At 36.1% G+C, this 21,433-nt stretch overlaps 3 protein-coding genes across 6 annotated transcripts; 2 read left to right on the forward strand and 1 right to left on the reverse strand.

The window, feature by feature from the left end:
* The first annotated feature begins 238 nt into the window (after positions 1–238).
* On the forward strand, positions 239–3,009 carry LOC127800382 (uncharacterized). Its single transcript, XM_052334969.1, has 2 exons — positions 239–1,396; positions 2,500–3,009. Exons 1-2 carry the CDS (start codon positions 1,152–1,154, stop codon positions 2,561–2,563), a joined length of 309 nt encoding a protein of 102 aa, XP_052190929.1. The 5' UTR covers positions 239–1,151; the 3' UTR covers positions 2,564–3,009.
* A 1,734-nt stretch (positions 3,010–4,743) lies between these two features.
* On the forward strand, positions 4,744–10,030 carry LOC127799196 (heterogeneous nuclear ribonucleoprotein 1-like). 2 transcript variants are annotated; one of them, XR_008022558.1, is made up of 3 exons: positions 4,744–5,083; positions 7,691–9,013; positions 9,521–10,030. XR_008022558.1 is itself a non-coding variant. In XM_052332992.1 (2 exons), exons 1-2 carry the CDS (start codon positions 4,862–4,864, stop codon positions 8,888–8,890), a joined length of 1,422 nt encoding a protein of 473 aa, XP_052188952.1. In that variant the 5' UTR covers positions 4,744–4,861; the 3' UTR covers positions 8,891–9,228. The 2 variants fall into 2 exon arrangements, 1 of the variants encoding a protein (XP_052188952.1); XM_052332992.1 differs by lacking the exon at positions 9,521–10,030 and having other exon boundaries at positions 7,691–9,228.
* A 445-nt stretch (positions 10,031–10,475) lies between these two features.
* Positions 10,476–21,407, reverse strand: LOC127799195 (uncharacterized). 3 transcript variants are annotated; one of them, XM_052332988.1, is made up of 24 exons: positions 21,210–21,407; positions 18,544–18,761; positions 17,952–18,057; positions 17,756–17,857; positions 17,539–17,598; positions 17,349–17,427; positions 17,107–17,254; positions 16,260–16,383; positions 15,165–15,345; positions 14,544–14,572; positions 14,187–14,335; positions 13,495–13,597; positions 13,208–13,303; positions 13,081–13,136; positions 12,863–12,986; positions 12,519–12,581; positions 12,348–12,407; positions 12,098–12,259; positions 11,689–11,762; positions 11,521–11,614; positions 11,231–11,367; positions 11,046–11,126; positions 10,849–10,954; positions 10,476–10,763 (listed from the first exon to the last, which is right to left on the reverse strand). In XM_052332988.1, the coding sequence occupies exons 1-24, from the start codon at positions 21,405–21,407 to the stop codon at positions 10,683–10,685; spliced, it is 2,631 nt and encodes an 876-aa protein (XP_052188948.1). In that variant the 3' UTR covers positions 10,476–10,682. The 3 variants fall into 3 exon arrangements, with proteins under 3 accessions (XP_052188948.1, XP_052188949.1, XP_052188950.1); XM_052332989.1 differs by lacking the exons at positions 17,539–17,598; positions 17,756–17,857; positions 17,952–18,057; positions 18,544–18,761; positions 21,210–21,407 and having other exon boundaries at positions 17,107–17,266; XM_052332990.1 differs by lacking the exons at positions 17,349–17,427; positions 17,539–17,598; positions 17,756–17,857; ... (1 more) ...; positions 18,544–18,761; positions 21,210–21,407 and having other exon boundaries at positions 16,260–16,333; positions 17,107–17,248.
* Between the last annotated feature and the right edge of the window lie 26 nt (positions 21,408–21,433).

The raw sequence follows: 21,433 nt of genomic DNA on the forward strand, positions 1-21,433 counted from the left end.
GTTTCAGTTAAAGCTTCAACCTAATTTACTGGGAAAATGTTATCTTTTCGATATAAAATAGGTAACAGCCCACAACTTTGTGAATTGTGACGATACTTTTATCATTAAAAAACTTGCATTCCTCCTATGCTAAAAATGGTGATCTGGTGCATATATATCGGATGGTGTTGTAGAAAGAACAAGTCTTTTCTGAAGCATCAGTGAGTTATCTATTATGTTGATTGTTCCCTTGCCTTTTGCGAATAAAACAAACAAACGAATTCGAAAGGAAGTGCCAAATGGAGTCGACTGTTGACGTTAACTACTAACGTGTGTATATTTGTACGTTGGCAAATACAAATATACGTTCAAGAAAGATGTCGTTTTCAAAGTCTTCCCGTCAGAAAACTAGCGCAAAAGTGAAAAATAAGCGCACTTTCGCCACTATCGGTGTTTCCCATTCGAATCGTTCTCTCTCCCCTTCAACTCCATTGATTTTCTGGGTTTCCTGTTCTTATACGTGTATGGTGTATAAAGTATAGATCTTTACATCAATATCTTGATTCAGATATTTCGAATCTTAATTATTCCTTTTATCAGTTTATCTGTCCTTCAATTATCCCATCGTTGGTCAATCTCTCTCTCTCTCTCTCTCTCTCTCTCTCTCTCTCTGTGTTGATATTTAACCTTTTTAAGTGTTGAATTAGTTTTGTTTTGGGTTTTTGTTCGTTTCTTCATTGGTGTGAAAGCTGTAACGTGCTGTGGCGTCCGGGCGAGTTGACTTTGTTGGGTGAATTACAGCTTTCGTGAAAGTTCTGAGTTTTTGATGTTAGGGTTTCTGTGAAGTGGGATTGTTCATAAAGCGATTTCTTTTCGTTAGGGTGCTCATATTTTCGGTTTCTTCTCTGGAGTTGATTTACGGATAAAGCGCCGAGTCTCTGCACCATACAGAAGCGTGCAATGAGATTTGGCGGCTAGGGTTTATCAATTGAGGTACTTCTATCTATGACTTAACTGCGATTGTTCAGAAAACGTTGTGTTTTAGATCAGTTGCCAATTGTCGAGCTTCTTTGCTCTGGGATTGATCCGTAGATTAAGCTCTGAGGGTGCACATGATACATATATATTTGTATTGCTGGAAAAGCTTGGAGTGTTTAACACTATAGCTATCAATGGATACAAAGGGCAAGAATTTTGATGATCTGAAAGATAGCTCCCACAATAAGCCCCTGGTTAGTGTAGACCAAGAAAAGGTCGAATTGAATGGAGCAATGAGAGTACATACTGAGGAGGAATCATTGTTGGCGCCCCCCAGAAGAGGTGGGTTGTCGAATAAGTCAGAGAAGCCAAAGCTGAAGGTGCAGTGGAATGACAATGTAGGGAATAAGCTTGCAGAGATAGTGGAATTCCAACCAAGGTAATGTGTTGCTTCAGTTCATTTAATCTTTCATCTTTCGATTGCGGTTTATATGGACTGGCAAAGCTGTTTTAGACGTCAATTTGTCATCTGAAAGCATAAGTTGCTTGCTGTTTATTTTGTCGGGTTCATGAGGCCTGTACCACGCATCTGGATGAGAAAGTAGCATAATTTCATTTAAGATTAGTGCAAAATGCATTTGTGGATGGTAATTCTGTTGATTTTTCAGTTAAGAAACGAAGTAATAAAAAAGAAATAAGGATTATTGAAGTACTGCTGTGTCTCTTTATATGGGGCAGAATTACGGCTTGGCATTCTGGTTTAAGACCTATTCCTTCTAATCAACTTCAGCTTTAGTATTTTTCATGGATGGAGCAGGAAACTTGAGTTCTTTGTGAATCCCAGCTGAGTTGGACCTATGTTATCACTACCCATCAGGAATATTGCTAGAATCACATGCATTATGATAAGTCTAAAACCTTGGTTTGATCTCTAAGCTAAAGTCCATCCCGGGTCTTTTTGGCTTTACAAGTCCATTGAGTCCATTACTAGGGTTTTGTAGCTGTCCAATTATGCGATTACTGCCTTTATTACTTCTCAATTATCAAACAAAAACTGAGTTCATAACATGTTAGATAATGTTATTCGCACGCTTCCTTTTACTTCTGTAGAGCGTGACGAATATTTATGATGATTATAACAGTTAATTAGTTTGAAAGAAAGCTATCCCCAATCTAAAATCTGAGATGTTGGCATGGGGAAGCTTAAATGCCATTTCCTAGTAGGTTCTTGAAGTATGTAGAAAGTAGTGTTTTGGGGTGATGTAGATATGCATACCAGCAACTAAATATGGCTTTCTTCATTTCTTCTGTGAGGACACTTGACTGCATTTAATTGGTATCTCGCAATGAAACCTCAACAACTAGTGGAACTAATCTCCTAAACTGTTCAATTCCTTCATTGCATCCATAACTAAGATCAGGATAATCTCTCAGTCTTGAGATAATCTGCAAACCAGAAGTGTGATCTACTATTTCCTGGATGACACTGGAATAGATAAACTGTACTGTTCATTATCATCGTTATCTTATTTGTGGCTGCAGTGATGTCAGTGACTCAGAGGATGAGGATGCCGATTCAGATGCTTGCATCTGTGCTATAATGTAGAATTAACGTCAATAGACAGACTCACTTACCAGCAATGCCCGGTGAAAGAGACTCCCCAACAATCTCCATTTCTGAGCCATTTTTCCAAAAAGTTGGAAGCTGGAAGCTGGAACTCCTACTAACTTCCTGCTGTATCAATGCGACAAATCCCTGATATTTGACACAGCAATCACTCAGGAGAAGTTGCCTGTCTTGTCTTTCATCCGAATTGGTTCAAATTTTGGCCGTTCACCTGAAGAAATCAGTTCTTTGCCCTGGCTGAGAACAGCTGAAGATGGCGACAACGACAACCACGACAATCTTAGTCCTGGGTTTTGTGCCATGTTAAGTTTTTATTTACTTTGTCCATCACAGTATGGTTGGATGTGTGTTTGATACTTGTTTAACAGGGTCTTGTGTATGTATAACCAATCATATGTATAATGAAGTGTTGAAATTTTTTCTTATTTCCCGTCAGCACAGGGTGGAACTCCAAAGAAAACTATTCAACTTCAACCTCATATTGGGATCTATATTAATGACCAGTTAGTTTTTTAACAATAAATAGAAAGTTGGGTCTATAACGATAATAGAAAATTGTTAAAAGAGGTTGTTCCAAAGAGATTTTTTGTTATTTAAGATGGGGGCGGTTAAATTTATATTTTTGTTATTATATTTTCATGTTTTTTTTTGGTGATCAAGTAAATTTTTTGTTATTTTCGATTATACGTTTGACTTGAATTAGTTTAAATTTTGACCATTTACGTGAACTGAATAAATCAGTTCTTTATCCTGACTAAACATATGAAGATAGTGATGACGATGATGGCGACAATCATAGTCTTGAGTTTTGTATCATATTAAGCTTTCTTTTTACTTTGTTTGTTATATTATAGTTGGATGTTTGATTGATATTTGTTCAACATGATCAATCATCATGTACAATGAAGTGTTGAAAATTTTTCATATTTCTCAACACTACATAGTGAAACTTAAAAAAAAAAAAACTATTAATTTGTTCAACTTCAACCTCATATTAGGATTTATATTATTGACCCTTACTTCTTTAACAATAATACAAAGTTAGGTTTACAATGATAATAGAAAGTTGTTAAGAGGTTACTCCAAACAAATTTTTTGGTATTTAAGTTAGGGGTAATTAAAGGCCAAATTTATATTTTTGTTCCTATATTTTTTAGTCTCTTTTTCTTGTGATTATTTAAATTTTTTATTGTTTCGATTACACCATTAATCTACATTTTCAATTTAATTTAACTCTTAATACTTTGATTTTTTTTTTATATATATGACTACGCAAATTTTTCATTATTTTGATTACACTTCTGTACTTATATTTTTTAGTTAATTTAATCTCTATATTTTGACGTGTAAAAAAAAGTTAAATTAACTTATTTTACTTTATTTTATTTAAACATCAAATAGCATAGTTAAATTAACTAAAAAAATACAAGTGCAATAGTGTATCAAAATGACAGAAAAATTCAAATTGCAATATGAAAAAAAAAGTTAAAGTGTATTAATTAAATTGAGTTAAAAATATAGATGGTGAGGTATAATTAAAATAAGAAAAAGTTTAAATAATTATATAAAAAATTATAAGGGTGTGTTTGATTGGAAAAAAATGAAAAAAAATATATTTTCTAATTTCATGAAAAATAATTTTCACCTCCTCTCTAATTACAATTTTTTATGAAAAATAGGTCAAAACATACTTTAATGTGTTATATCATGAAAATTTTTCATAGAAAATATTATGCAATATTTCTATTGATATGATATTTTTCATGAAAAATAATTTTAATTAAACATATCCTAAAAATATAAGAATAAAAATATATGTTTAGTAAGAATGGTATGTGTATATTTGGCACTATCTATCATTAGGACAGTAATATTATGCTGGATAACTTGCGTGACATCATATTTGTATTATTATATATTATGAGGATAATAATAATAATACAAAAATAACTTAATATTGGACCGAGTGGAAGAACTGTTGAGAATATCTATGTAATGCCCTTATAATCTAACGTCAAGAAATATCGGCCGTGAAATCGGGGCCGTCAACTTCCACTCTGGAAAGCTTAAAAGATCTCAGCCCTCCAAATTCGTCAATCTGGTCCGTAGATTGAGATTACTTTTTTCACTTTCTATTTAGCCCCCGTTTGACCATCCCTACATACCGAGTCGGCGTGTTCGCCGCAAACCCTCATTCTCACTTGCCCGAAATCTGTCTGCGGTAGCGATAGTTTTAGAGAGGGAAAGCGTAGAGAGATTTAGGTAGAGAGAATAGGCATGGATTCGGATCAGGGAAAGCTATTCATCGGTGGGATTTCATGGGAGACCACCGAGGAGAAGCTGAAGGACCACTTCGAGATCTACGGCGAGGTTTTGCAGACCGTCGTGATGCGAGACAAGCTTAATGGCCGCCCCAGGGGTTTTGGCTTCGTGGTCTTTGCAGATCCTTCCATCCTTGATAGGGTTCTTCAGGACCAGCACGTTATAGATGGTCGAACGGTGAGATTTAATTTAACCTCGATTTCTCCTTCGGATGGGTTCCTTTTTTCATTTTGCTTTTTGGGTTCCCACTTCTTGAGTGCTACTTTTACTGTAATTATTTGTGTTCTCTTCATCTTCGTTTGTGGGGTTTTGCAACTTCAGTACTATCCTGTTAGGTGCTAGGGTATAGACATACTTATATGTACCTGTGTAGACATACCTATCTGCACATATGTGCTAGTGCCTACTCGCATGATTTAGAATGTAATTGGTAATAGAGTAGTAGTAATATCTTCTATGTGAATCGTGATCTTGAGCAAGTGCATAAACATACTCCTTTGAGTGGGTATGTGAAATCATATTGCTCAGATCTATCTGGTTTTGAATATCTTTAAAAACACTCTCTTGACGTTGATATAGAACCAACGATAGAGTAGTTGGGTGGTTCATAGGTACAACCTTTCAAATTTCATGGTTTACTGATGGATTTTCCAGTTATTTGGAAGGCTGCAATTTCTTAGTGGCCAAACTTCCTGTTCGTATGAATTGGCTGTGTGTATATGATCGTTCTTTCTTATGTTAATGTACATTTTAAACCTTTTGTGGTGATGTTACTTTTGTATGGAATAATTCATTGGTTCAGTTCTTTGTTTGTGATTAGTTTACTCATTTTTAAGGTAAATGGGGGATTTAAGTTGTTTTTGTATCAGGACGGTTCTTATTCTGCATGCACATGCACAGACATGGTCCCCTATATTGTTTTCAGTGCTTGTATTGTTCTGTGTTGTTTCCAAGTCATTCTTTGGTGAGGCATTTCATTTTCCTGTCTGTAATTCAGTTTTAGGAATATAGATTTTGTTAGGCGTTTGTTGCTTGGACAGCTTTTGATTAGTTATTTACGTCTTAAAATATGGATAATTTTATAATGATATAGTATAATGGGTGTTTTCTGCATTTCTTTGCTTTCTGGTGTCTGTTTATATGGCTAAATGTCATTATTTGAAGAGTATTTTACAAAATTAAAACTACTCACAAAAATAATTCCTAAATAGAACTCCTCCAATGCATCACTTGTCACCTGTTACATCACAATTTCATGAAGTCAGTAGGTAACCACTGGCTGATCCAGCACTTCTCATTGTGGAAAAAATTCTTATTTTGTGAGTTTTTTTACGACATTAAAACTATTCACAAAAAAATTCCAAGACAAAACTCTCCCAAAACCACTCTTCCAACATGTTGCCCAACACATCGCGCAAGGCAATGGGGTTATGGGAACCGTTGGCTAAGCCAGTGGTTCTCATTGGAATCACAATGGAAACCATTGTTGGGAACAACGGTTCCCACTTCAAGAACCCACTTTTGGAACTGCTAACTGGGCCAATGGTCCTTTTTTTTAGCTCCTATGACAAGTTCCTTGGTTTCTTATCTTGCATTATATCCTGTCGGGTGAGGTGGTTTATTTTGGGAAATAGTTTAGAGGGAGTTTTATTTTGGGAAACTTTTTGATGGAAATTTTTAATTTGTGAGAAACTCTTACTGCTATGTTTTCTTGTTATAGGGTCAGTGAATCTGTGTCAATCTTTTTCAATATAGTATCAGATCAAATTGAGTGATTTATGATATTGTTTCTTGTTTTGGCCTTTGGACATTCCTTGCTACTTGTGGTGGTGTTTTTTTCTTGGCTACACATTTTTTCATGTTCTTTTTTCTGTCCATTAATCTCGCAGTTAACTGAGTCCCTTGGATTGTGATCCACAGGTGGTAAATTAAATGGGTTCATGGTCTCTATTCTTACCAAAGAGAATCGGATGGAGTGATTATGTTGTTCTGTTTTGTTTTCCTTTTTTGTACTTTTGTTTTACCCTATTATATGCTTTTGCTGTTTTCTTATTTTTTAAAAAGATGAAACAACTATTTTCCTTTTGTTTTTTGTCTGATATTAAATTATTGGCTTTTGTTACAGATGAGTTTGTCTTCTAGTTATTGGCTCCATCCATGTCATAGGATTTTCATTTTTCTTTTTTACTAAAATATCAAATGTAGGAGTGAGTTATAGTTTAAGGTGGAGGAAGTATTGTCTGGAGGATTTGGGTTGCATGCCCTGCTTTGCTGCTTCTTTCATACACACAATGAGTTTTTTCTATTCTTTTCCTTGTGCTACATTGTAGATCAATTTGAGGCTTCAGGTAATGAGCCAAACAAGAAAAAAAGAAAAGCTGTAGCTTCAGGCATGGCTTTGGTATTTGCACTTGCATATTTTTGGAATGTCTAAGCCATTTCCTTTTTTTTTTTGTTGGACTGTCAATGACGTTTTACGTGTTGATAACCCTATCCATGATTTCCACGCCCTACTAACATTTCTGATGCTTTTGTTAATGGATTAACATGTGTTTGTGTGAGAATATTACATAAACTGATTGCGTGAAATTCTATCTTCCTTTTTTAGTTGCATTTTCACCCTTTTTTTCATAATTAAATCAAAGTTTGAGCTTACATTGCGATCATCAGTGAGATTTGACTTTCTTTATGTATGGTTGAAGTTGCAGATAAGCATGATTGAACTTTCTCTGATTCTTGCTTTGTTTCCATTTCACATTATAACTAGTGATTTTGATTGTTTAGGTCGAGGCCAAGAGAGCATTATCAAGAGAAGAACAGCAGACTTCTTCCAGGGCTGGAAACAGTAACAATGCTAGAAACTTTGGTGGTAGTGGAAATTTTAGAACCAAGAAAATTTTTGTTGGAGGCTTGCCACCTAGTTTAAGTGAGGATGGATTCCGTCAGTATTTTGAGGCTTACGGTAGTGTAACTGATGTAGTAATCATGTATGATCAGCATACCCAGCGGCCCCGTGGATTTGGATTTATTTCCTTTGATAGTGAGGATGCGGTTGATAGGGTTTTGCATAAGACATTTCATGACTTAAATGGTAAACAGGTGGAAGTGAAGCGTGCTCTTCCTAAAGATGCAAATCCTGGTGCTGGTGGTCGTTCCATGGGTGGTGGTGTAAGTGGCGGTTCTGGTGGTGGTGGTGGTGGTTATCAGGGTTATGGTGCAGCTGGTGGCAATTCAGGTTCTTATGATGGCCGAATGGATTCCAACAGGTACATGCAGTCTCAAAATACTGGAGGCGGGTATCCGGCTTATGGTTCTTCAGGATATAATGCTCCTGGTTATGGATATGCTCCTACCAACAACAGCATGGGTTATGGTGGTTATGGGGGTTATGGTGGTGCCAATTCTGGGTATGGAGGCCCTGCTGGTGTTGCCTATGGGAACCCAAATATGCCCAGTGCTGGCTATGGAAGTGGTCCACCAGGTGCCCCACGAAGTTCATGGAGTTCTCAGGCCCCCTCTGCTTATGGTGCTATGGGTTATGGGAATGCTGCTTCTTGGGGTCCTGCAGGTGGTGGTGGTCATGGTAGTGGTGGGCCTGGTTCTGCATCCTCAGGTCAATCTCCAGGTGGAGCTGCGGGATATGGCAACCAGGGTTATGGTTATGGTGGATATAGTGGAGCTGACGGGTCTTATTCAAATCAAGCTGCTTATGGTGTTGGAGGTCGTGCTGGAAATGTTCCAAGTAACAATGCTCCTGTTGGTGGGGGCGCTGGTGGCGGAGAGCTACAAGGCAGTGGCGGGGGCTATATGGGAGGTAGCTATGGTGATGCCAATGGTAATTCAGGGTATGGAAATCAAGGATGGAGGTCTGATCCATCCCAAACACCTGGAAGTTATGGGGCTCAAGGAAATGGACCTCATGGTGGGCAAGCTGGGTATGGTGCTGGATATGGTGGGGCCACTCGACAGGCTCAACAGCAGTGATTTGACGTCTTTATTCTGTCTGGAACGTGTCTTCTTTGCTCCAAGTACATTCAATCACTCCTTTTCCCGTTCAGCATGCAGGAGCAGTGTCTCTGGTTGGATGTCATCCAGGCAATGGGACTGGTTGGATTGCTTGACTCCTAGTAGTATGCAGTATCTATTTAAGTACAATTTTTGGGGAGTAGAGTTTTACTCTTCTTTAGTAATTGCCCTCGAGTGTAGTTTAAATTCTGCGTGCTTATAGTTGTGCCATTAGCTGATCTGGATCATTCCGTCATTATCATGTTTAAGCTTTAGTATCTTATATTGAACTTTATTAATATGGTTTGGTTATGTCACCATCTTTTTTGTCAAGGAATGAGGAGTTAGCATTTTCTCTGGCCACTTACGCAGGATTTAGTTGATATAGGCAGAGTCTTAGATACATGTTTGATGATAGTAGTATCTCATACTTTTTCGTTGATATGACTAGTACAAATGTAGAAATACTTGTCAGGTTTTTCATTTTATAGGACTGGAGCTCTAGGCCAGTTGGGTTGATCACTGTAATGGATAGTGATAATCATAGTGGTAGTTGAACTTTGAGAACAGCATAATCATTTCCCCTGTATTTGCCCTTGTGTTGTACAGGAGGGATGCTCGAGTTCTAGAAGTGGAGCCAACTGTCCACTCAGCTGAACACGAGCTTCATGATGGGGGTGAGTTTTAACATGGAAGGGGACTTGGAAATTGCTGGTTGGCCTAATGGATTTGCCTGAGATTCTCATGCGGAACCAGGCCATGCTGGTGCCATCATTTTTGCAGACCATGACATTTCAAGTTTGGAATCTCACAAATACACCATTCAAGAGGTTGTGAGCTGGTGGATTATTGAAAGCTGAACAACCTGCGGTATGGTGACTGGTGCAGTTGGGCAAATTTTCACTTCAAATTTCATTCAGACCCTAATTTTTCTGAGATCATTAGTTCTATAGAGACTTAGCGGTAGGTCATTGGTTACAGAACTTGACAGTGATGCCCATATTAGTATTTAAGCCCGCTGACTAAAATCCTAATAGGTTGCTGCTTGGTAAAGAATTTGCCAGAATAATGAATGCATTTACTAATTGGTTTTATTTTATTTTATTTTTTGAAGTGCAATATTGTGCCAGTAGATGAAAATGCTAGTCTCCCGTGTAAGTGTGATTTATCTGCATCCATGTCATGCTATTAGCTTTGAATCTATTGATTCCTTGCATTGAAGAACATGATTGACCTTACCTGTGAGTCTTATCTACTAGAACCGATAACCCATTGCTTGGTGTCTATATTTCTTAGAAATGTGCTAGCCTAGTAATCTGCTAATCTTTTTGTTAGAGGTGCCCTCCGGTCCAGTCTTTCTTGGCTGGAAATATGGCCAGGATTACAGGGATACGATTCTGTGGTTTGAACTTTACGAATCACCCATTGAAGAGTGATTTGGAAATCGTTCATTTTCTTCTTGTTGCTAGGAGTGTGACATTTTTAACCTAACTTGCTAGACTTGTATTTTTAGATTTTGAGTTGCTCTCGAGTATGCTGTCAGGTCTTTGGGCTTCTCTTTGGTTCCAAGATTAATGGTAGTTCTGATTGCACCTGAGAGTCAGTTTACTGGAATCGTATGACGGCAACAAGCAGGAAATGAAAGATTTTTTTTTTTAAAAAAAAAGTGTAAAAAATGAATAGGGATTTGGTCACTGAGGCACAAGTCACTTCTTCCCCTCCCCACCAAAAGTTACAATGCTCGCATCATAGGCGAAAGCCTCACATTTGACTAAGACAGTCCATAGGCAGAAGGCACATTGTTGTATGGATTCCCCAATGCTGAGACATTGCCAGGACGTGTGAGCACGATCTGCATTCAGATTGAAGCCAATTTCATTCGTATGAAGCAATAATAGTAGTGGAGGGATTTATTCTGGTCCACTATAGAGTAATACCTGGTAATTTCCAAGCGTACAAGATTTAAAGCCAGCTGCACAATAATCAAAATAATACTCCCATGTCCGGATGAACTTCTCATTGAATCCCAGAGCAACGATTTTGCTGAAAACAGTTAAAAGAGTTACTAAGCGTGTTTGTTAAGTTTATCAGTGTGTATTTAACAGACGATAATCGTGCATTGTGGGTGTGGTACCTCTGTTGGTTCAGAAAATTCTTCCTCCAACGTCTGAGGGTCTGATAGTAATGGAGGCCAATGTTTTCCAAGTGCTCAACACTGCACTCGAGCAATGGATTAAAGTTTTCGAAAAATGAAGCTTGAACGAGAGTTGATGATAAATTATATACGAACCAATATTTAATTTTACTTTTAATTATTACCAGAGTCTGGATGAAGCAGCCATTGCTGATGTTAATCTGCTGAGTGAAGGTAGGCATCCCCCGGGGAAAATGTATTCTTTTATAAAGTCTGAGCTTCGCCTGTACTCCTCATATCGCTCATCTGGTATCGATATAAACTAACCACAACATCTTAACAGTTAGCAAAACACCGAATGCCCATTTAAGTTGTTAAGGTAATATTGCTCATAAATCTTCACGAGTTCCAATTCAGAACACATATGGTACACAGTTATCAATTCTTTTTCTTCTTATATATACGTGTATTTCACCTGTAGAACAAGAAGCCCATCTTCTGCCAATACTGAATCACAACATCCAAAAAATTCCTTCATGTACTCGTGGCCTACGGCTTCTATCATCTCACTGCAGATGATTGTCAATAAAGTGTGAGCATGGTTTTGCTACAATCCGGATAACTTCGAGATGGAGGAACTCACCAGGATATGATTCTGTCGTATTTGTGTGTTTTGGGTAATTGGCGGTAGTCGCAAAGGAGCAACCTTATGTGGTCCTGGCAATGAAAAATTGAATGTATAATAGACTTGATGAAGCACAGCTAGAGAGATGCAAAAGATTTTGCATTCTCAATCAGGTTCTCAAGTGAAGGGGCAAAATAGAGCCCAGAGGTTATATAGTTAGTGTATTTTGAAGGGTAGGTGCAAGAAAGGATTAACAATGGTATGAGAATCATAGTAACCAAGAATCAGCAAGAGTTGGGGGTTTGAAGATGATCTTGGCATCTACACAAAAAGGGGACTTATTTGCTTAAGCAACTTTTATATGCTTCAGAGAGTAGACATCTATGCTGTAAAGTGATCCCAAGTAGAAAGTTAAGAGTTTAATTACCTCAAGACCAGCCTCCTTGACTTTCATTTCTGCAAATCTCAACTGCTCCTCGGATAGGGTGATGCCGGTGTACCTGCATCCAGTCCTCCTGACAACTTCAATAGCCAAGCTTCCCCATCCACATCCAATCTCAAGAACTTCATGCTCCTTGCTGATTCTTGCCTGTATTGTTAATCAGTCATTGGAGTGTTTCAAAATATGTTACAGCCAACACTTGAACTAAAGCCACCTTTTAAACATAAAGACTCACTTTCTCAATCAGAACAGAGATTTTCCTCATTTGTGCAACGCTCAAGTCTTCATCGTCTGACTATATAATTTTGAAATAGAAATTAGACTGACCGTAAATCAGCTAGTTGAACAAATAAAGCAGATGAACTTTTCTCTGGAGAAAAACAATCAGAACACTGGAGTCCCTGACCTTAAATATTGCACAGGAATATGTCATTGTCTCATCCAAGAAAAGCGAAAACAGATCATTACTCTAGAAACCCCAAAACAGAACAAATTTATTTGTCAGCATTAGGTATTGTGTAGCCCACATTAGCTGCAGTAATACAGAAAGAAACTAAAAGTTCTGAGAAATGCACAGGGATTCTGAAAGAGTATAGCTTCAACATAGGTGATTCCAATTCTCTTTCTTCACCTAGTGGTATTAAGGCATGTGATTCTTCTTGTTGTTGCATTCCAATTCTCTTTCTGACTGATACTCTATTATAAACTTGATGGAATAGATCGAGTAAGCACATTAGTAGTGTGTTATACCAGGTCATAGTGCCGAGATATGTTTCTGCGAGCTTGGGTAAGAGTATTTTGCCGTGAAACATGCTGAAAGAAATATTTTGCTGATCCAATACATGAAGTGAAAAGCAATGGTGTCCACCAACCCCTAAAGCCAATACAAACACATAACCAATTAATGAAGTCTTGGAAATGGCTGCAAGCAGCAGTCTATTTCATCTAGTCTATGGTACAAACTTCACCTTTTGTTATTTAGCTTTGAGACAGAAGTCTTCAACTCTCTGTTGGCAACAAAAATCTGCAACAGAGTTCAGCAACACAAACGCCGATACTAGATATTTGAAATTGATCGAAGACTGATTGTCTTACCATGAATAGGTTCTGAAGACCTTCATTTTTATCAACCAGAGAAAAATCTCCATTAATATATGCATCTGCTAGGCCTAAGTCAGCATGTGTAGCAACCTGTCAAAAATAATGTGTAGCACAGAGATCTGGTTAAGTTAATCAGCAGAAGCATACTTGATTTGCTCCATCTGGTTATAAGTTTTTTTCCCCCTTTTTGCCTCATAATACATGATTTACGAAACTACCGGTTTTATCTTATCCTCTTATTTTCTCTTCTTCAGTTTGCAATGGCTTGAAAAAATACATACCTTCCAGTAAAACTGGGGATTATGAACTCTCAGGGTAGTTTTAAGAAGACATTTTCCTGAAGTTCCTTCAAAGGTGAAAATTGTTCCTCCTTCCTCCAGTAAACTGCGGTACCACAAAGAACATCACTTTCTGGAACACATTGTCTAATTTTTTTTATTATTGCCACAATAAATTGAAAGAAGAACAGTTCCCTATTGATATTGAATAGCGGGTCATCTATCCATTGAAGGTAGATTGAAGTATATGGATAAATGAAAAACCAATTAACCAAGGAGTTGAACAAAAAAAAAATCGATATGTGGCTCCTAGGATCAATGATAGACAGCAGTTACCATGTAATTATGATGCAATTCTTTTTCTTCATTATGAATAGCAAAGAATGGAATCATAGACTGTCAAGAACACAACATCTTTTAAGTATAAATGTCAGATGCAGAAAACTTTTGAGTATGTGTGCCATCAACAGACCCTCTTTGCAAGGCGGAATGCTCAAATTTCTAGCCTTCAATCTATATATTTGTCTCCTAATAAACTGAGACACCTTAAGCATTCATTGAGACTACGACGGACAAAAAATAAGATGATGAGCTTAGGTATGCATGCACACCAAAGACGTAATATCAAGGGTGAAAATTTTGAAACTTCAAAAATTAATGCCAAGGAAATTAGATATTCTTTTGAGTGAACTCACGTTAAACAACCAGTTGAGATATAGTATCCCAGGAATCTCGTAACAAAAAGGCGAGCTCCTGTTTCTAGCAAAGAGGGTACCATATGTTTGGGGTTCTCAAGAACAACACAACTTTTTCCAAGCAAGCCATGTGCAGCAACTAGGCCAGCCTGTGAAAAGATTTAGCTAATTGTAAGCAGCTATGATGCCAACAAGAGAAATCTTCATATTTGGGAGGAACAGAGATGCAGGAAACAGCTACTAGATGAGCCACATTAGCCTTGAAGAGCACTTAAGTGTTTGGATTTCCTTTGAAGTAACTATGACATGCTTGTTCTAAAGGAAAACATCAGCACATTTTAATTAAATAAACCCTACCTTTAGTCCATCCTCATGGAAGCCATAAGCTGCAGAAACCAAATATAAAATGCACAAAATGAGTCAGTAAGCTAAAAGCTATTCAACTACAGTCACCTGACTGGAGCAAATGCAAGCTACAAATCTTTTATAAAAGGGTAGGCATGGTACCATATGATACAGTTAGAACAGTTTAATGAAAATTGTAATGAGAATTTAAAGAGTCGAAACATGATATCTCTTTCATATCTCTTTCAAAACAAAATGGAGAGTATGTAATCTTATGCGGAGCTTTAGTTCTTTTACTAAGGAATATTAATGAAAACAAGCATAGTTACTGAAAATTTTCCGAGTGTAAAAAGTGTGTATATAAAGTAAATTTCTTTATATTGCATTTTTGTAATTGTAGTAGAAGATTTTTTTTGGGCTGGCTACCATAATCCGAAAATCACAGTTCCATTACCCTCTTTCTTCCCGAAGATTATACTTAGATGCTACACATGTATTTCAATTTTGCATCTAGCGAGCTGAGCTTTAATTGTGAATGTTTGCATTCTCAACAGTCGCCAAAATATGAAATCCCATGTAATTCACAGAAAAGGTTTTTGTCTGTCATCTAACCAAAGAACAGAAGACACTCACCCTGGTATGCTCCACAGAACCATATCCCTCTTTTCCCTTGAATATGGCTGAGCTCAGATGATGCTTTTGCTGCAGCAACTGATGGGACTGGATGGCTAGTTGACCATTTTAGCAATGAATGTTGTGGTGCAAAAGGTGGATTTAGAGTTGCCAGATAAGGTAGCTTTGTCTCACCAAGGTTCTACGTGTTAAGAAGCAGCGCTAGGAACAAATTAACATAATAATCCCAGAAAAGGGCTCATGTATTGGGATGCAACAATTTACATGTAATTTTAAGGAAGCTGAAATTTTGTAATAGTTGGTTTTTACTCCATCTGTGATCAGGCCACTTACTATACATTTTGACTAGCATTTTGTGCTTTCTACACAAGTCTAAAGTAATAACAGAGAGCTTAAATGCTTTGGGTAAATGGTTGATTCGCCTTGTAAGTAATTTGCTAGTCTTGTGATTAGGACCAGCTGTTGCTACTCTCAGATGGCAGCCTCAGAGGAAGGTGACTTCATGTTTGAAAAAACTGTCCCAAGAGTGAGGGAACCTAGATATGGCAGACAAAACTTCTGCAATGTGATCAAAACGGTTAATTATCTGTCCTAATTTCAGGGGTATACCATTCCCCGAATGCTGACCTTGTCTTACTTCCTACGATCTGTTTTTAGCAATTTCCCTGATATCAACCCCTTTTACCTAGCTAAAAACTTGCCATACTGAACTGTTCCCACAGTAGGTCAAACTATTATGGCCAAGATAGAACTTGGCCAGCTGAATTTTACAGTTAAAGTTACATTGGGGTTAGAAAGATTCTTTTGTTTTCTTCTTTTAACTCTTTATCTCTGGCTTTAAGCTTGATGAACATGCTAGGTGCTTTCAGGTTTCCATTTACCTATTTAATGGTGTTCCCTACATTGTTTGAGAGTATGCCTTTTTTTGTTTTGGAAAGAGAATTAAGTTGTTTTTTCATTTATTTTTAGGTAATGACTAAATTTGTGCACATTAGTTGCTCTGTGACATATCAGCCAATCGCATTCTAAGGCGAAATAGTGCTACTTGTATATATAGAAGTGTGTGTAGTTACATGAGAAGAATGTGATACTAACCTGGAGCACATTAAGCCAGTATGTCACACATACTTTGCTATCAGTAGTACCAAGAAAATTCCATGCGCTCCATGCTGCTGGGTTTCGGGGCATTAAATTTTTGTCACGATGAAGGAAAATATCACTGCCATTAAGAGTTCAAAGAATGATTGTGCACTTGAGATGACATAGTGAGGAGAAAACTTGCACCAATTTCTGCACTCTCTCTTCACAGAACCCAATAAGTTTCCATGTCATATTTGTCATGTACATCTAAATAAATTTATTTTTCATGTCACAATTACAAAGTTTAGATCATTTGCATCTGAAGCCACAAACATATGGTACAAAACACCTGGAGAAACACAGGATTGTAGAACATATAACCACATCAGTGAGAGATTAGATCGATCTATATCAGCTGGAGCTCTTAATTTTGGGTCAACGAGACCTGAAAGAAAGGGGCATATGGTACTGAAAGAAAGGTTCTTCTCATATTTCCATTGACTTTAAACAACATAAGGATTTCTATCAATCAAAGGATTTCGAAAATCAGTTTTAGAAAAGAAAAGAAACAAATCTTCATCATGTAAAGGATTGGTATCAAAGGATCTACAAACTTATACAAGGTTGTTTATACTGTTAATACTTATCTCTGCCTTTTACTTCTCCTAAATATTCTGCTCTTTGTCGTCATCAAAGCAAATACATGAACTAAGCAAAAACTAATTCTGCATGGTTCATCATAAAAACAGAAAGACACAAAAAAGATGTATGGAAAATGTATCCTTGGAAATTGATTTTAATCTGCAAGCTGAACATATTTCTAGTAAAAAAGTAATATCGACAGCAAAAGTAAGGACAGTACCTATAGACATATTGGAAAGCACCAAGTATTCTCATTTCATCATGTGTTGCTTGTTTTCCCAACATTTTCAAAGCATCTGGAGCATGAACAGCCATTATGCATCCATTGTATGTTTCTTGTGAACCATCTTCACAGGTTATGAGGCAACCTGCTCAAATTCCTTTCAGATTTACAATTAGAATACATCATAAAACCTTGACGGGTACAGTAAAGGAATAAGAGTAGAATCACAATTATGTTACCATCATCAATCGTTGAAACAGATCGAACCTCACAACTGCTTCTTATTTGACAACCTCTACTCACCAACTGTTCTCTAACCTGTACGTTCATTCTTTTAACATCAGTTAGCAATTAGCATATTCTTTCTCAGTCATAACCACCTTGGCATAGTTGCAGCTACTAGGTTCATAACTTGCTAATCGAACTCACCTTATTGACATATTTATGTGAGCGCCATTTGACAGTGAGCCACTGAGGCCGGCCAAAGAGCTGTGCAGAAAGAGTTTGTACAAATTTAAACAACACTTGAAATGCACGAGGGAAAAAGAAAATAAACCTCAGTCTGTAACATGGAATGAACATTCTACATGAACCACAAGACCAACGAGAAACTATTGATGCAACTATGAAGATATGGCCAACGTACCTGAAGCAAATGGTGATTGCGACAAAACGAAAGGATGGAATATGCAGAAAAGCTCATTACTCCTTCTGAAGAACATGACCAGATTGAAGCACATACTGGAATCTGTGAAATTAACAGATTTTGAATTGCTTTAAAATCAGAATTATATTGATGCAACTGCTATAAAGCTTTAGCATGTGAAAGGATGCAGTCTCACAAGGTAAGCTTTTTGAAATAAATCAGAGTAACCCCGTATTTTGATGAAATGGCCCAAGGTCTCATTACGATCAATGTCCGGGTTGTTTTCATGATCTTCAAGGTACCTGCAAAGCTATCAAATTTGAGATAAACAAGTCCCCCCAGTAAAAAGGAATTAGTATTAGGCAAGAAGCTTATTGGTCAGGCAAGTATTAGTTCATTATAGGCCACATAGATGTCTTCAGTTTGGAGTTGAACCTGTGTCCTAATACTTCAAACTTGTGGTCAGGCAAGTACTAGTTCTTGTTTGGACAAAATTCATGAGGAACAATAAGTTTTAGGCTGGGAGATACAAACCAATTTCTTTCTGAAAATGGGATTTTGTTCAAGAATTGTACTGGTGTTGAAACAAGATTCTTACAAGCTGCAAATGCATAGTTTCGTATTAGCATTTATTCAAACACTGAGAGGGCATGACCCACATTATCTTCTTGCTTTAAGGCGCATTCAAGAGGAATCTTTTCATCAACATTGAGAAGCTACATATGCCCTGATCAAGTAAATGAACGTTGTTTACACATAGAGAAACTATCTCTCATGGTTACAATTACCTTAGAACATCCTCCTTGAACTTGATGATTTCTCTAATCATTTGCCAAAAGTAGGGATTCAGCACATTCTTCTTCTGTGCAAACAAGCCTGACAAGCCATTTCGGCTGCCCCACTCACAGCCCTGGCCTTTGTCTAGGCTCACTGAGAATGACATATCAGAAACTTCCATATCCACTCCAAGACTTTCAAAAAGTTCCATCATATTTGGATATGTTACCTGTCCAAGTGTGCAATATTTGCTTAATTATTTTACCACGCGACACGATACATAATGATCAACTCTATTTAATAAGATTAAGATATGTGATGGCTGTTATCATATTCTCATTTTTCATATCAAAATAAGAAAGAAAATGAAGAATCTACCTTAGATAGGATTCTTAAAAAGGTTAGGTCACTACAATTGTCTCATTCATTCAATTATAAAGTCCTGGGTAATGCATATGGCCCATGTGTAAGGTTTAGGATTCAAATCTCAATTTAAAGGCTAAATAACATAAATAATCGCTAAACTTCAATTTAGTATATAATTCCATAACTAACACTAATTGTTGTTAAAAAAGGCTACCGAAATACTAACATTTTTATACTTTAGTGCAAAGTTTGGTGATTTTTTTTTTTTTTTACTTTTGTGCAAAATTTAGTGATCATTTTTGTGTTGTTTAGCTATCCACCACATTATTAGATACGTCAACAAACATGATTCTTGTTAATCTCTTTTAATTGGTAGTAAATATGAAATTGTATATTGAATTGAAATTTAATAATCTTTTAGTTTCAAATTGAAGTTTAGTAGCCTTTTTATATCTTAATAGTGATCATTTATGTTATTTAGCCAAATTTAAAAGATAAAACAATTATAATTAAAACTAAAATACTTGTTAATTGCGTCCAACTACCATAATTAATATCTTTTTTCTTCTATTATCTGTTCTTAATGGATAAGTTTAATCAAACAACACTTTCACACAGTATTATAACGAAGAACTTGTGGTGTTAAATTATTAAGTTGATGACATCCCAACCCACTAATCATGCAACAATAATCAAATGGATGATATGCTTTCTAGTTCTAACAACAATCGAGTGAATCTTTGTGTATCTCGAGGTAAAATCTAGATAATTATTTGATATTGATGATAAATAATTAGAAATAATCATCGAAATAATTTAAAATTAAGTTGTACGGAGACAAGAAAAAGAATACGATATGATATGAAATATAAATTGAAAAACAGTATTTTTTTTAAAAATAGAAAATGAAAATGTGAGAGAAACGAGTAAATAAAAAAATATAAGAGTTTTTTTTAAATATAATTTATAAAAAATAGTTATTCAATCCAAAAATAAACATAAATTCTATAATACATTTAAACAAATTTCAAAAATAAACTCTAGAAAAAATTAAAAATTTTAAGTTAAAGAAGAAAACAGTTTTATCTCTAATCTGATTAGAGACAAAATAATCTCTTTGTAAATGAAAACGTGTTTCCAAATTAAAAACATGTTTATGATATTTTTTCTAGTCTTATGAAATGATCTTGGAACTTTTTCGAAATTATAAAAAGTTTAAAAATATTTTTTTTGCTTTTTAGTATTTCAGAAACATAAATATTTTGGAGACGGTAAAATGACGCTCGTGAGACGTTTTCATGCATCATAAATTAAGAATTCAAAAATTAAATTAGTAAAAATGTAACTTCAATATATATTCAAGAGTGACAAATAACGTGACACTATTATTTTAATATATTATGTATTTATATTAACTAGACACAATATTATATACTAGTATAACAGTGTTACACCAAATATTATTTGATTGTCTAAATAATATTTTTATTAAATTATAGCCATTTTTCTCGTTTTAAGTGTTGATCATCAATATATAGTTTTTTATTTTTTTTTTAATAATGATGCGTGACATCTCACAAAGTATACACAGTAAATAAGTGTACTTAAATTTAAACTATTGAGCTAGCTTCAAAAAATAAATCACAAGAGGCTTGAAGTATGAAGATAACCCCACACTAATAATAATACCCATAAAAATGGCTCAAAGGTCAAAGCATAGAGGAATTAACCCATCAACTAACCAAGCATAAGGTCTATGATTATACAGAGCTGAGACCTTGTTTTCTTGACTGTTTTTTTAATTAAATTATATTATTTTATCAAATTAATATATATCATCAAATAATAATGTATGTATATTAATGATGATAAAAAAAAATTAATATTCATTTCTTTATTAAAAATATTAAAAATTTTATCGTTATTAATTAATATATATTATTATTTAATGATGATGTGTATTAATTTGATTAAATGACATCATCTAATTAAGGAGACAACCAAAGAGAGAACGGAAAGGGACAACAGATGTGGACTTCATGGTCCTGCATTCCAACCACCCCACATGGGTCCTGCACGTGATGTTTGTTTGGGGTGGGTATGGCCAATCAATCCTCTTTATAAACAGTAATTATAAAAATATATTACCTTAATAAGACATTCTAGAAACATATTAAATAAATAGTATTTAAAATTTGTTAATATAAATAAATAAAAACTGATATAAAATATCACTGGGCTCTTTGGATTTTAGATTGTGTTTTGAATCGTGTGGTGTGGAGGAGAGCATAGAGCATTGCAGAACACTTACTCGGTTGAAGACCATGAAGCCGAGGTCCAAATCAACGCCGTCGACGGCCACCGTCCTGGCATGGCCACCCAAGTAGTCCTCCTTCTCGTACAGCACCACCTCCACCTCCGAGCCGCCCTTGGCCGCTACAGCCGCCGCCGCCGCCAGCCCGCTGATCCCTGCCCCCACCACCGCCACTCTCATCCTCCTCCTCGACATAATTATTGGTCAGATTAATTACTCAC

Source organism: Diospyros lotus, chromosome 4, assembly GCF_014633365.1.
Source record: "Diospyros lotus cultivar Yz01 chromosome 4, ASM1463336v1, whole genome shotgun sequence".
In the NCBI taxonomy this organism is placed as follows: domain Eukaryota; kingdom Viridiplantae; phylum Streptophyta; class Magnoliopsida; order Ericales; family Ebenaceae; genus Diospyros; species Diospyros lotus.